Below are 13,515 nucleotides of genomic sequence, written 5' to 3'. Positions count from 1 at the left end.
AATGAATGAATAATTAACCAGTGAACACCCTTGTACATGTATTTTTTAGGAAAGATACCTAGCCATGGAATTGCTGGTTAGGGGTAAACATTACCTTCTTCTTTTTTTTAAAAATAAATTTATTTACTTACTTTTGACTGTGTTGGGTCTTCGTTGCTGTGCACGGGCTTTCTCTAGTTGTGGTGAGCAGGGGATACTCTTTGTTGCGGTGCATGGGCTTCTCATTGTGGTGGCTTCTCTTGTTGCGGAGCAGAGGCTCTAGGCACGCGGGCTTCAGTAGTTGTGGCACGTGGGCTCAGTAGTTGTGGCTCATGGGCTCTAGAGCGCAGGCTCAGTAGTTGTGGTGCACGGGCTTCGTTGCTCCGCGGCATGTGGGATCTTCCCGGACCAGGGCTTGAACCCGTGTACCCTGCATTGGCAGGCGGATTCTTAACCACTGCACCACCAGGGAAGTCCCAACATTACCTTCTTAGATGCCACCAAATTGCCCTCTGAAAGATCTGAGCACTGATCTTAGAAAGGAATGCCCTCCCTTGCCCCCACCCAGGCCTGCCCATGCCAGGTATTAAGCATCTTTCTCTCCTTTGCCAGTGGGAGGTGAGAGGCATGAGCTGTTGTCTGGCTTACATTTTGTTGGTGAGGCTGCACAGCCCTTCCTGCTCCCCAGGCCCGCTCGGGAGCCACGGCCACCCCTCCTGTCCCCTCCCAGGTCCCGAGGACTCATGAGAGGCTTACAGGCACGTGCTGGGCCAGAACAAGGTGTCGTACCAGGTGCCCCGCTTCCACGGGGATGAGGAGTGCTTCTTCGTAGAGGGCCTCTCCTTCCCTGACGCTGGCGTGAAAGATCCCGACCACCCCGCTGGTGCCTCTCTAGAAACTAAGGAGCAAGCGGCTTGCTCAGGTCCACGGTGGTCCTCGAGCCATCCAGGCTCTGGACCCTGAGGCCAGTTTCTTTTCCCTCTGGTCTTCCCCTGCAGGATTTCTCCGAATCCCCCATCTTCACTGACACCGTGGTGTTCTGTGTGGCGCCCTGGATTATGACGCCCAGCGCCCTGCCGCCCCTGGAGGTGTACGTGTGCCGGTGAGTCCGGGGGGTGCTGGGTGTTCTTCTGACCCTGGTGGCCCCTCTCTCCACCCCCAGGACCGGCTCTGTCCTGAGCCACTCTCCCTGGGCTTGTCTGCAGTGTGAGGAACGACACGTGTTCTGTGGATGCAGTGGTGGAGCTGGCCAGGAGAGCCGGCTGCGAGCTGACCATCTGCCCACAGGCCGAGACCCGCAACGACCGCTGGATCCAGGTACCACGGCCGCCGGGCAGCACCTCACCCGACACTGGCCTGGAGGGAGAGGCTGGCCTATCCCAACGCGGGTGCTGCTGGGAATATCCAGGAGGAACGGGGCTGTGCTCGTCCTCCCCAGGGCACTGCTCTTTCTAATTCTAGGCCTAGAGCTCTCCCCTTCTCTCCAGAACCTTCTGGAGGCTCAAGCACACTGACATTGAACTTGACATCCATTCACCCATAGGATCCGGCATAGGCACTGGGCTGAGCCTGAAGGGGATGGCAGAGGTGCAGGGCGCACGCTCCTTGTCCTCAACAACCTGGACCAGTGGTTCTCCATGGAAGGTGGTTTTGTCCCTCCGGGGGACATTTGGCGGCATCTGGAGACATTTGGTTGTTACACTGAGAGAGGTGGTGCCATTGGCTTCCAGTGCGTAGAGACCAAGGGTGCTGCTAAACAGCCTGCAATGCACAGGACGGCCTCCACGAGAAAAAATTATCTGGTCCCAAGTGTCAAGAGTGCCGAGGCTAGAAGCCCTGATGTAGAGAATGACTGCGACAGAAATCCCTGCCCAGCAGTCTGAGATGGAGCAGGGGTGCTGGCAAAGTGCCAGCAGGGTTTGGAGGCGCGTGGCATCACCTCTGTCTGGGGGATCAGTGAAGATTGCCTGGAGGGGGCATCTGAGCTGGACCAGACTTGGCGAGTGGATAAGGATTTGTGTCGTTTATCGAGCACTCACTGCTGGCCGTGTGTAGCATCATTTCATCTTCCTGACAATGCCCTGTCAATAAAGAAGGAGCTCTCAGGGGAGTAAATGCCTAGGGCCACAGATCTGGTGAGGGCTGTGCTGAGACTCAATGGACGGTGTTCCTGGCAGAAGACTGCTATGTGCAAAGGACCAGAGGTGGGAGGCATGAGAAAAGATGTCACCTATTCTCTTTGGCCAGGGCCCAGTTTCTTTGAAGGGCAAGAGCTGAGGTAGGAGGCCTTGAATGCCAAGCTAAGAAGCTTTCATTTCAACTGGAGGTTCATCCAATGAGGTGGTTCAGAGCAGGACTCTGGAGCCGGGCAGGCTGGGTTTGGATCCTGGCTATGCTGCTGGCTAGCTGTGTGCCCTTGGACAAATAACTAGATCTCTCTGTTCCTCACTTTCCTCATGGGTGATATGGGGTAATCATGGCCCCTCCACATAGGCATGTCATGAGGACTGATGGAGTTAATATTTGTAAAGAGCTTAGGGCAGGGCCGGGCCCATAACCGTGAACTTCTTGTGTTGGATACATAGTTCATCAGTGATGGGTCATCTTTGCCTCCGGAACCAGAGGGCTCAGGATTGACCTGGATGTGTTTACATGTTTGAAAAGGAAGCCTGGGGCTTCCCTTGAGGTCCAGTGGTTAGGACTCCGAGCTTCCACTGCAGGGGGCATGGGTTTGATCCCTTGTCGGGGGACTAAGATCCCGCATGCCACATGCAGTGTGGCAAAAAAAAAGAAAAGGAGGCAGATCTGTACCTCCTCAGGCCCCCTCAACCCTGTCCAGCCGTCAATCCCTCAGGACCACGTGCAGAGGCCAGATGTGCTGACTGGTGCCCAGCAGCCTCTTTGTCCATCGCAGGCCACCCAAACCCGTCTCTGTATCCACTCTGCCCTGACCCAGCACAGGGACAACCCCAAGGCCATGTTCTCGTTCATTCCTGACCTGTCTTGCTGTGTGACCCTAGGCAAGGGGACCCCCTCTCTGAGCCTCCAGCCCCTCCTCCAGCTAGCAGACATCATGGCCCCTCCGCCCCAAGGGCAAAGCAGGCCTGCGGCACAGAACTCCCGTGAACAGTCTTCCCCAAGGTGCTGAGTGCCAGGCAAGCAGGGGAGGCTCCTGACCGTCCACAGCTGGCGGGCGACCTCATGTTTGCAGGATGGGATGGAGCTGGGCTACATTCAGGCACCGCACAAGACCTTCCCAGTAGTCTTTGACTCCCCTGGGAATGGAGAACTGCAGGACTTCCCTTACAAAAGAATCCTGGTGAGTGGTCAAGGCCACAGCCTAGGCCTGAGGGCTGAGAGACATTACCCCAAGGGCCAGACTGGGAACTATGTTCCTTAGGGACAGGAGTAGAGTTGCCAGATAAAATAGGAGATGCCCAGTTAAAGCTGAATTTCTGCTACACAGTGAGTAACTTTTAGTATAAGTATATCCCATACATTGCATGGGATATACTTATACTAAAAATATATTTGTTGTTTATCTGATATTCAAATTGAACTGGGCATCCTGTATCTTTTTTTTTTTTTTTTTTGCAGTATGCGGGCCTCTCACTGTTGTGGCCACTCCTGTTGCAGAGCACAGGCTCCGGACGCGCAGGCTCAGCGGCCATGGCTCACGGGCCCAGCCGCTCCACAGCATGTGGGATCTTCCCGGACCGGGGCACGAACCTGTGTACCCTGCATCGGCAGGCGGACTCTCAACCACTGCGCCACCAGGGAAGCCCAGCATCCTGTATCTTTTTTTTACTAAATCTGTCAGCCCGAGAAGGGGAGGGGAGGCAGGAGAGTGCAGCTGTTAAGAACATAGGCTTTGGAGTCAGTCAGCCTGGCTCTGTCACTCACATGCTGTGTGACCTTGCATAAATAATTTCCCCTCTTTGAGCCTCAATTTCCTCATCAGTAAAAATATGTTAGCCCTGGCCTCAAAGGTGTTTGTGAGGCTTCTCCATGCCTACATGAAGAAAACATACAACATAGTTTGCTCGTATGATTATTGGTAATAAAGAGGGTGTCTTCAAATGAACTTATCTATGAAACAGAAACAGATGCACAGACATAGAGAACAGACTTGTGGTTGCCAAAGAGGAGGGGGAGTGGGGGAGGGAAGGACTGGGAGTTTGGGCTTAACCAATGCAAACTGTTACATACAGGATGGATAAACAACAAGGTGCTACTGTCTAGCATAGGAAACTATATTTAATATCCTGTGATAAACCATAATGGAAAAGAATATGAAAAAGAAGAGATATATGTCTAATTGAGTCATTCTGTTGTACGGCAGAAGTTAACACAACATTGTAAATCAACTAAACTTCAATAAAATTAAAAAAAAAAAAAGTGTCTTAATCTACCTCTCCTGAGAAAAGAGGGGAGATTCCCTCGTGCCAAAGAGAACAGAAGACTTCTCCAGCACCTTATTGGATCACAAAGGTGGGAGGAGCTCTCCCCTGGCCCTCGATATTGTCTAAATTCCTTCTAAGAGATGGCCCTGGGAAGTTCTCCCCTTTTCCAGAGTTGAAAAACTGAGTCTCAGTTGAAAAACTGAGACCAGCCTCTTTGTCCCCAAAGTAGGCCACTCTAGAGCAGCCAGATACCTGCCTTGGATTGGACTTGGCAGGAAGGCCGTGCAGAGGGTAAAGGGGGAGGCCGTGGCCTCAGGCTCAGTGTCTAATGGGGAGTGTTGGAGCAGCCAGGGCCCTCTCTGCTGTTTTCCCATCACCATGGGGAATAACGTTCTCTAATATGGCAGCAGGGCCAGTCAGTGGGCTGTGTGTGTCCCAACCTTGGCAGGCGTGAATAAAATACCGCTAGGTCAGATCCCCATCTTTGACTCAGTATTTCCATCTGAAGAATGGGTGGTCACTCCCACTCTGAGGAGCTCAAAGCCCAACAGGTAGGTTCAAGCTCTTCCTGGTGAGCCTTCCCACTCCCAGCCTGACTCAACTTCCCCTACCAGGGTCCAGATTTCGGCTACGTGACTTGGGAACCACGAGACAACTCTGAGTGGCCTGGATTCCTTTGGGAACCTGGAGGTCAGCCCCCCAGTGGTGACCAATGGGAAAGAATACCCCCTGGGGAGGATCCTCTTTGGTGGCAACCTGCCTGGGTGAGAGAGGTGTTCTTGGGGTGGAGACTGAGGGTGGGTTGGTGATGGTGGCTGGGGGAGGGGCCATTCTACTCCTGGAAGAGAACCAGAAAAAATCAGTGATGAAATTGTAGACCTGGATGTGGTGGGGTGGGAGCAGAAGACGGTTCTCCAGACACTGTCCACACTTACCTCGGGGAGTCTGAGAAGACTGGAGCAAGCAGAGACGTAAGAGATCATTCAGTCCAACGCTTTCATTTCATAAGTGGGCCCAGAGAAGGTGAGTGACCTGGGAAAGGTCACACAGGCTGCTAAGTTATGACTAGACTTAGGTCTTCTGATTCAGAAAATAAATAGATGTTGACATCAATTAATAGTTATAGATGAAAAAGTTTTAAGTCTCAGCAGTCCCAGGAGAAATTACATTTAAATCAATGCTTGTTCACACTATGATGTAAATGACTAATATCAGACCTTGTCCTGAGAGCAAAAGGGAGGTATAGGACATGAAAATTGAGACAGCAGTGACACAAAGAGAGAGTGTAACTGATTATGTCTTGTTCAATATGTGACACAGGGATACTGATGAAAAAGAAAAGGAGTTATATGATAATGGTTATTTGCTATGGAATAGACCCAAACTGAACCAACCAAATTCAGCAAAGCAGTTAGAACAGACTTGTGACCAAACAACAGGTGAAACAAGAAGCTTTGAAGGGGACTACCTGCCCTCAAACACATGATCTCACAGAAAGAGGAAGTTGGGGCCATGCCATTAGATACTTTTTCAGAAGGCAAGAGAAGAATGGGGTTTAAATTCATGAACATAATATGCCGGGGCTATGAGAAAAGATCACCCTCTCCCCTCACTGATATGCAGGAAGGCGAGGCTGCAGCAAGAGAGATGTAAGTTAAACTGTACAAAGCACTGCCCAGCCGGTGATTGGATATGGGGGTGAAATCAGTCTCTTAGAGAATGTGAGAATGGGGTCTGAGGGTGGTTCTGAGGATTTGCCTGGATGGTGAGACCTGGGTGGGTCACTGACCTGGTGTGATTGACCTGTCCTGTGTCTGCCTCATCGAGAACTCACCTGGAGTGTAATTTATTATATAAATATATATATTTTTAATATATATATATATTTATTTATTTTAACATCTTTATTGGAGTATAATTGCTTTACAATGGTGTGTTAGTTTCTGCTATACAACAAATTGAATCAGCTATATGTATACTTATATCCCCATATCTCCTCCCTCTTGCATCTCCCTCCCACCCTCCCTATCCCATCCCTCTAGGTGGTCACAAAGCACCGAGCTGATCTCCCTGTGCTATGCGGCTGCTTCCCACTAGCTATCTGTTTTACATTTTATAGTATATATAAGTCCATGCCTATTTATTTTTTATTTTTGGCTGCATTGGGTCTTCGTTGCGGCACGCGGGATCTTCGTTGCTGAGCACGGGCTTCTCTCTAGCTGTGGCTCGTGTGCTCAGGAGTCTCAGCGTGCAGGCTTAGTTGCCCCACGGCATGTGGGATCTTAGTTACCCCACCAGGGATCGGACCCGTGTCCCCTGCATTGGAAGGTGGATTCTAAACCACTGGACCACCAGGGAAGCCCCGAGTGCAATTTAAATATCTATTTATTGTCTTCTCTGATTACAAAAGCAATGCATTTTTGGGCAGATGTTGCAGAAATCTTGAACTCTTGTCATTCCATTTCTGCATATATGTATATTTTTAGTTAACTTTTGTTTTCTAACCCCTTGGGCCCCAGGTCAAGAGGCCGCAGGGTCACCCAGGTGGTTCGGGGCTTCCTTCACGCGCAGAAGGTGCAGCCCACTGTGGAGCTCTTTGTGGACTGGTTGGCCGTGGGCCATGTGGGTGAGTTTCTGAGCTTTGTCCCTGCCCCCGATGGGAAGGTAAGGACTCGGGAGACAGCTCTGGGTTAGGGGATGAGCTCCAAGGAGCCATGCTGAGGCCGGGGAGCTCAATGGAATCTGCGCTCTCCACACAGGGCTTCCGGACGCTCCTGGTCAGCCCTAGCGCCTGCTTCAAGCTCTTCCAGGAAAAGCAGAAGCAGGGCCACGGCACGGCCCTCCTGTTCCAAGGGGTTATTTGTGGGTACCAGTGCTGTGTCCCTCATCACAGCTTTCCCACCCTCGTCACCTAAATTAAGACACGTCGTGGCTTGAGGGAGGAAGGGCACATGTTAAAACAGGGCTGTCCCCCCAGGTGTGAGATCACTTGCTCCACCAGACACCACTGTCCATGGCTGGGGCAGAGCTGGCAGGGAGCTCTGTGATGGATGATGGGCTTGGGGTGGGTGTGGACAGAGTGGAGACGTGGCCAGCTTTGTGGGCACGTGACCAGGGCAGTCATACAGGGCCCTCTGCTCAGAAGGGTCCAGCACTTGGGATTTGATGCTCTGCCCTTCACTGTCTTGAAAATCTTAATAACTTGTGTTTGTGAGCAAAATCTGATTGGTCAATGGAGCATCTTTTGGGGGCTTGGAGCCTGGGCTAATGAACAGTCCCACCCTGGACCACACCTCTCTCTGAGAGAAAAGCTTCCATAGAACTTGGAAGCTCCCAAGTATAACTTCCCACGTCCCCTTACCACCCCTCATTACCATCACCCTGAAGCCCCAGCTATAAAGTGGAAGAAATACAATTTCCCCGAAACCCATCCCTCCCACAAGGACCATGAATAGACTCCTTTGAGCTCAGATGAAACCTGGAAAAATCCTCAAATCTAAATCTCATGTACCAGGCAGGGAGAAAGCTATCTTCATCTTTCTTAGAAGTACCGCTTTACAGGGAGCCTGTCCTGAGCAGGACAGTGAGGGAATTCACAGCTGTCAGACCACACATAGCCACCGTGTGGCACTGGAGAGCTGATACCCAGGGTGGTGGCCGTGGAGGCCCAGCACACCTCAGTGGTCACCTACTGTGTACCAGCCCCCAGGCTGTGTGGTCCACGCAGTTTACCCCATTTGACCTCAGGAGAGCCTGTGAGGATTACTGTCACTCTGCTTCACGCGTCAGAATATGAGGCTCAGAGAGGGGAAGGCGCTGGCCCAGAGGCCTCAGCAAGAATGCAGTGGAGCTGGGTGTGGATTCCAACTGGGGTGGCGGGGATGTCAAGCCTGGGGCGGGGGGTGGGGGTGGCCAGCAAGCCCTCTCCTTTCCCTTAGTCAAGGCTTCACCCCTTCATGAGCACTGGGCTTGGGTTTGAATCACAAGCACCCCCATTTCCTAGCTGCAATACCTGAGGCAAGTCTTTTTACCTCTCTGAGCCTCAGTTTCCTCATCTGTAAAGTGGGGATGATGATGCATACCTTGTAGGGTCGCCATGAGGCCTGAATGAAGTGCTGAGTGTAGAGCGCTGGACTCAGGGCCTGCACAGGGTAAGAGCTTCATAAATGGCAGCCGTGAGGACTGTGAGCCGTTGGCTCTGACCTCCCCTGTCATGCCCGTCTCCATGGGCACCTCATCAAGGCTGCAGGAAAGCTGGGCCTGGGGGAGCCCCTTTGCCATGCAGTCACCTCTAGGAGGTCAGGGACAGGGTCCAATGGTGTCCGTCAGGGCTGGCACTGGTGGCAGGTGGGCGACCCAGCTCCCTGCCCCACCACTAGCCAAAAAAGAGCGATCATCACCCAGGGCCCCGGTGGGAGTGGGGGAGGCTGTACATTTCCAATAAGAGGTGTCGCCACTTCCGAAGTGCTCAGATGAGGGTCTAAAGTTCATGGCACTGCAGCCACCTGCCCCTGCCGTCCTCACACGCCCAGACTCGCACAGTGGCCAAGCGGAAAGGCCGGGGAGCTGCTGACTCAGCAAGACTGGTACCTGCGAACTTGACCTCTGCCTGGCTGCTTCCCAGAGCAGGTGGCCCTCCCTGCTGGCATTGTTCTCACCCTGCCCTTCGTGTCTCTCTCTCCTTCACAGGCAATCAACAGATCAACGCCATCTCCATCGACCAGGTCCTCTCCAATGAAAACCTCATCAGCTACAATAAGTTTGTCCAGGTACAGGGCCGTGGGCTGTGAGTGGGAGCTGGGCGTGGCTGGGGACCGGGATGGGGACGGGGGTCTGAAGCTCACAGTTCATGAAAGCTCAGGCTGGAGCAGGCCCAGATGAGGGCCCCTAAACCCTGACTTTGACCCGAGAGAAAGGAGGGGGTAAGCAGGCGCATGTGAGGAGGACAAACATTCCAGGCAGAGGGCACAGCACAGACGAGGCCCTGCGGTGGAACAGAGGGGCCTGGGGTGTTTAAGGACAAGCCAGGAGGCCCACGTGGAGTGCGGGGAGACAGGTCCCACAAGGCCTTGTAGGGCATCACTAGGGCTTTGGCTGTGACTCCGAGTGAGATTGGAGGCCACTGGGGAATTTGAGCAGAGAACTTATGCCTTGAAATGATCTCTCTGCTGCTGTGTTGAGAATATATCTTCTATTACGGCGAGGGGTGGGGAGTGGTGACAGTAGGTCCCAGCAGGAAACATGGCACTCGAAGCGGGTAACTGTAGAAAAGTTTAACAAAGAGAATATTTACAAAGACATAGGGAGGATTTGAGGAAATCAACAAAGGCCTGTCGCATATCCCCAGGGTAGAAAGAGGGGAGCCGTCACCACCCCTGGGCCTGGAGGAATTAGGCAAGGAAGATGTTACTGGAACCTGGAGGGGTCACTACAAGAAGAGGCTACTAGACGGCAGCTGGGACTTCACAGCCAACCCACAGTGACCTGACAGGGAGGGAGCTGGGGGAACAAAGATCCCAACTGCACTCTCCTGCCAGCACCCCCACCTTCTGCCAGTGCCCCCATTAGCGGAACCCAACCGGAAGCCCGTGGGTAGGGGAGCCCCTGATTCCCAAGGGGCAGCCTCCCAGGGCACAGAGCAGATAAGATGGGTGACAGTGGGTCCAGTAGAGCAAACAGAATATCCAGCCCAGGGCCTTCCAAGAAGCAAATGCCAAGATGGGGGTTAAACATGCAAGGATTTTATTAGGGGCACTGCTGCAGGAGGGAAAGAGGAAGGGAGCCGGAGGAGGCTGGGCGAGCTGGTCCTGAGGGAAGGACAGGGAAGGAAGGGTGGATGCATCCTTTACTGCCACATAGTCAAGTTAGGCTCGGCCAAACTGCGGGACTCTGCAAGCCAATCAGCCATCAGAGGGTCCCGGCTCCCAGAAACTGTCCGCCTTAGTATCCTTGCGGAGCTCAGCCATTGGCTGTTAGCAGCTGTTGGGAGGTGTGGCCTCGGGCGGGCGCCAGCACAGGAAGGATTTCAGAGCTGGATCTGGGCAGCTGGGCCCTCGGTCAATTCCACTCCCATGGCTGGAGGTCTTCGAGGAGCGTTGTCATGGCCGCCACATGAAGCAAGACCAGAAGAAGCCAGGAGGCCAGTGAGGAGGCCGCTGCCGGCAGCCAGGCGGGCGGGGAGGCCTCTCCCCCGGGTGGAAGGGGTAGAGGTAGTGGGGAGGGGTCCGATCGGGGGTATATTTTGGAAGTAGAGCCCACGGGACTGGCTGATGATGGATGCTGAGTGAGAGGAAAGGAGGCATCGAGGATGACCTCAGGGATTTTGACCTGAGCAATGGGTCCATTCACAGAGTGGAAGAACGGGGTGGGGGCATGGGTGGAAATGAAGAGGTTGTCTTTGGACCCGTCACATCTGACGTGCCCGTTAGACACCCAAGTAAAGATGCAAAGTGCTGGTTATGCTGCACGTCTGAGCTCAGCAAAGAGGCTGGGCTCTATAAAGCGGTTGGGAGATAGAAATTTAGGAGTTGTCAGTGTCTGGTGTTTTAAACCATAAGACTGAAGGAGAGGGACTTCCCTGGAGGTGCAGTGGTTAAGAATCCGCCTTCCAGTGGAGGGGACTCAGGTTCGATCCCTGGTCGGGGAATTAAGATCCCACATGCTGAGGGGCAGCTAAGCCCATGTGCCACACCTAGAGAGAAGCCCGCACACCACAACGAAAGATCCCGCATGCCGAAATTAAGACCCAACGCAGCCAAAAAAAAAAAGACTGAAGGAGATCCCCTAATGAGTGAAGGATCTAGAGAAGGGAGAGGGTCAAGGATTGAACACTCTCACTAGAGCCTGGCTAATGGGATAGGGCTATGAGGGGTGGGACACGGGGCAGGTATATGTTGATGAAGGGGCACAAAGAGAATGTTTGTGTGGAGAGTTGATCTCTGGGCATCCTGCCCGTCCTTAACCAGACATGACCCCTGGGGTTCCCTCCAATAAGGGCAAGGTCTCCTACCTCTTCCTTCCTCCTCTCCTAGAGCTGCGTCGACTGGAATTGGGAGGTGCTGAAGCGGGAGCTGGGCCTGACCGATGGTGACATCATCGACATCCCCCAGCTCTTCAAGATGGAGAGGAGAAAGGCGGTGGCCTTCTTCCCTGACTTGGTGAGACCACCACCCGTGACCTAAGGTTTCATCAAATTAAGCTCTGAGCCTCTGCTCCCCAGTGGGCAAGACGATTGGTCGCTACCATGTTTGGGACTGTGGTGGCTGGTAGCGGCGGCAGGGAGAATCAGAGGTCCCATGGTGCCCAGCAGAAGGACTTCTTCTTCGCTGATTGTCATGGTCACTATGAAATGCTCCTTGGCCAAGCCCTTGCTCAGGGGCCATCAGGGAAGGGCTCTTCTCTCCTCCCAGGGACCCACTTGATATTTATGGAGTGAATGAAAGATTGCACGAGGCTGTGCATGTAAAGCATGTCGTATCCACTGGGAGCTCAGGTGCCCATTCTGCTCCCTTTCTCCCAGTAAACAGCTATTCACCATCCTCCACATATTTAGGGTACCCTGTGTGAGACACACAGATGATTAAGGCTGCTCCCAGCTCCCAAGGAGCTGCCAGTCAAATCTGTTCAGGGGAAAACTCTCTTCACCTCTCTGAGGATGTGTCCCAACAATCTACTTTGTATAATAAAATGATGTGGCAGTTCAGAGATGGGACAAAGCACTTCCAGCCCAAGAGGTAGGACTGGAGATCCAAGAGGGCTTCATGGAAGAAGTGGCCTTTGACTGAGCCCTGAGGGCTTTGCCTCTGAAACTTGAACTTGCATCTGGAACACCTGGACCACTGGGCCCTCACCCCAGGGGTTCTGATCCAGCAGGGGCCTGAGACACTGCTGCCTTTCTAACAAGCAAGCACCCAGGTGAGGCTTACTGCTCTCTGAGGACCACACTTTGAGATCACTGCTGTCAATCACTCGGCTTCCTCCTTCTTCTTTCCCCTACGCTTTCAAACCCTCTACACCTCCATCCCCCAGAGGAACTAGACTTGCCCATCATCAGAGGCTTGCAGGGAGCCTGTCCACACCACCATTGCTTTATCCCTCCTTTTTTCCTTCCCGTTTCTGGCTTTTTGCCCACTTTGATTTCCCCACTTGTAAAGCCTCTCATCACTCCTTTTCCTTCCTGCATCTGTAAGGAGGCCTTGCAGTTATGTCTGTGTCCCCAAGAAGCTTGTGCACTGGTCCAGATTCTTGTGTTTGCAGGAGGACCACCCAAGCCAGCTTCAGCCAGAGCAGAAGATTTAGTATAAGGACACCAGGAAAGTCAGGGGCAGCTGTGGGGGACATCAGGAGCGCGTGGAACCATTTCTTGTCTCTGCGTCCACATCATTCATCCCTCTCCTTCCCTGCTTCTCCTCCTCCATTTCCTGGCTTCCTTTGCTTCTCTATCCCTGGGGATGAATATTAATATGGCCACATATAAGTACAGACACAGGCAGAGATTGACTCAACTCTCCCACCATATCAACTTCAAACACCCGAGGAGAGAATCTGATTGATCCAGCTGGGGTCATATGTCTACGCTGGTCCAATTGGCTACAGTGTAGGAGTTTGGGATTCTGTAGCACAGACATGGCAACCACCATGACCCACCAATAAGGAGGGCAGTCACCAGAGAAATAAGTTGTCATTGTGAACTCTGCAGACGTGCCCGTGGCAATGCACAGCTGGCCAGATTTCCTAGCAGCCCAGTTCTTCTCCCACTGCCTGGAGAGGCGAGTAGCTATTTGCAGGCCTGCCTCAAAGACAAACCCAGATCCTGCCGGGTATAGTGAGGGTGCTGGGGTGGGAGCTGATGATGAAGTGCCACCCCTGACTTGGGCTCCCCCTTTGTTGTAGGTGAACATGCTAGTGCTGGGGAAGCACCTGGGCATCCCCAAGCCCTTCGGACCCATCATCAACGGCTGCTGCTGCCTGGGGGAGAAGGTGCGGTCCCTGCTGGAACCGCTGGGCCTCCAGTGCACCTTCATTGACGACTTCACCCTATACCACAAGCTGCACGGGGAGGTGCGCTGCGGCACCATCGTGCGCCGGCAGACCTTCTCCTTCAGGTGGTGGAACATGGTACCCTGAGCCCATC

At 53.2% G+C, this 13,515-nt stretch overlaps 1 protein-coding gene across 1 annotated transcript in view; it reads left to right on the top strand.

Annotated features, from left to right (window-relative positions):
- PADI3 (peptidyl arginine deiminase 3) overlaps positions 1-13,508 on the top strand; it is a 29,405-nt gene extending 15,897 nt beyond the window's left edge. The window contains 11 exon segments of the mRNA XM_060142795.1: positions 710-835; positions 883-1,081; positions 1,185-1,296; positions 3,191-3,298; positions 4,997-5,040; positions 5,042-5,146; positions 6,902-7,046; positions 7,142-7,244; positions 9,072-9,151; positions 11,414-11,539; positions 13,275-13,508. Coding sequence (XP_059998778.1) covers positions 710-835; positions 883-1,081; positions 1,185-1,296; positions 3,191-3,298; positions 4,997-5,040; positions 5,042-5,146; positions 6,902-7,046; positions 7,142-7,244; positions 9,072-9,151; positions 11,414-11,539; positions 13,275-13,508 — 1,382 coding nt within the window.
- Positions 13,509-13,515: the final 7 nt, after the last annotated feature.

The sequence above is a fragment of the Lagenorhynchus albirostris genome, chromosome 2, assembly GCF_949774975.1.
Source record: "Lagenorhynchus albirostris chromosome 2, mLagAlb1.1, whole genome shotgun sequence".
Classification (NCBI taxonomy): Eukaryota; Metazoa; Chordata; class Mammalia; order Artiodactyla; family Delphinidae; genus Lagenorhynchus; species Lagenorhynchus albirostris.
The sequence above is the reverse complement of the archived record's forward strand: the minus strand, read 5'-3'. Positions and strand labels throughout refer to the sequence as shown.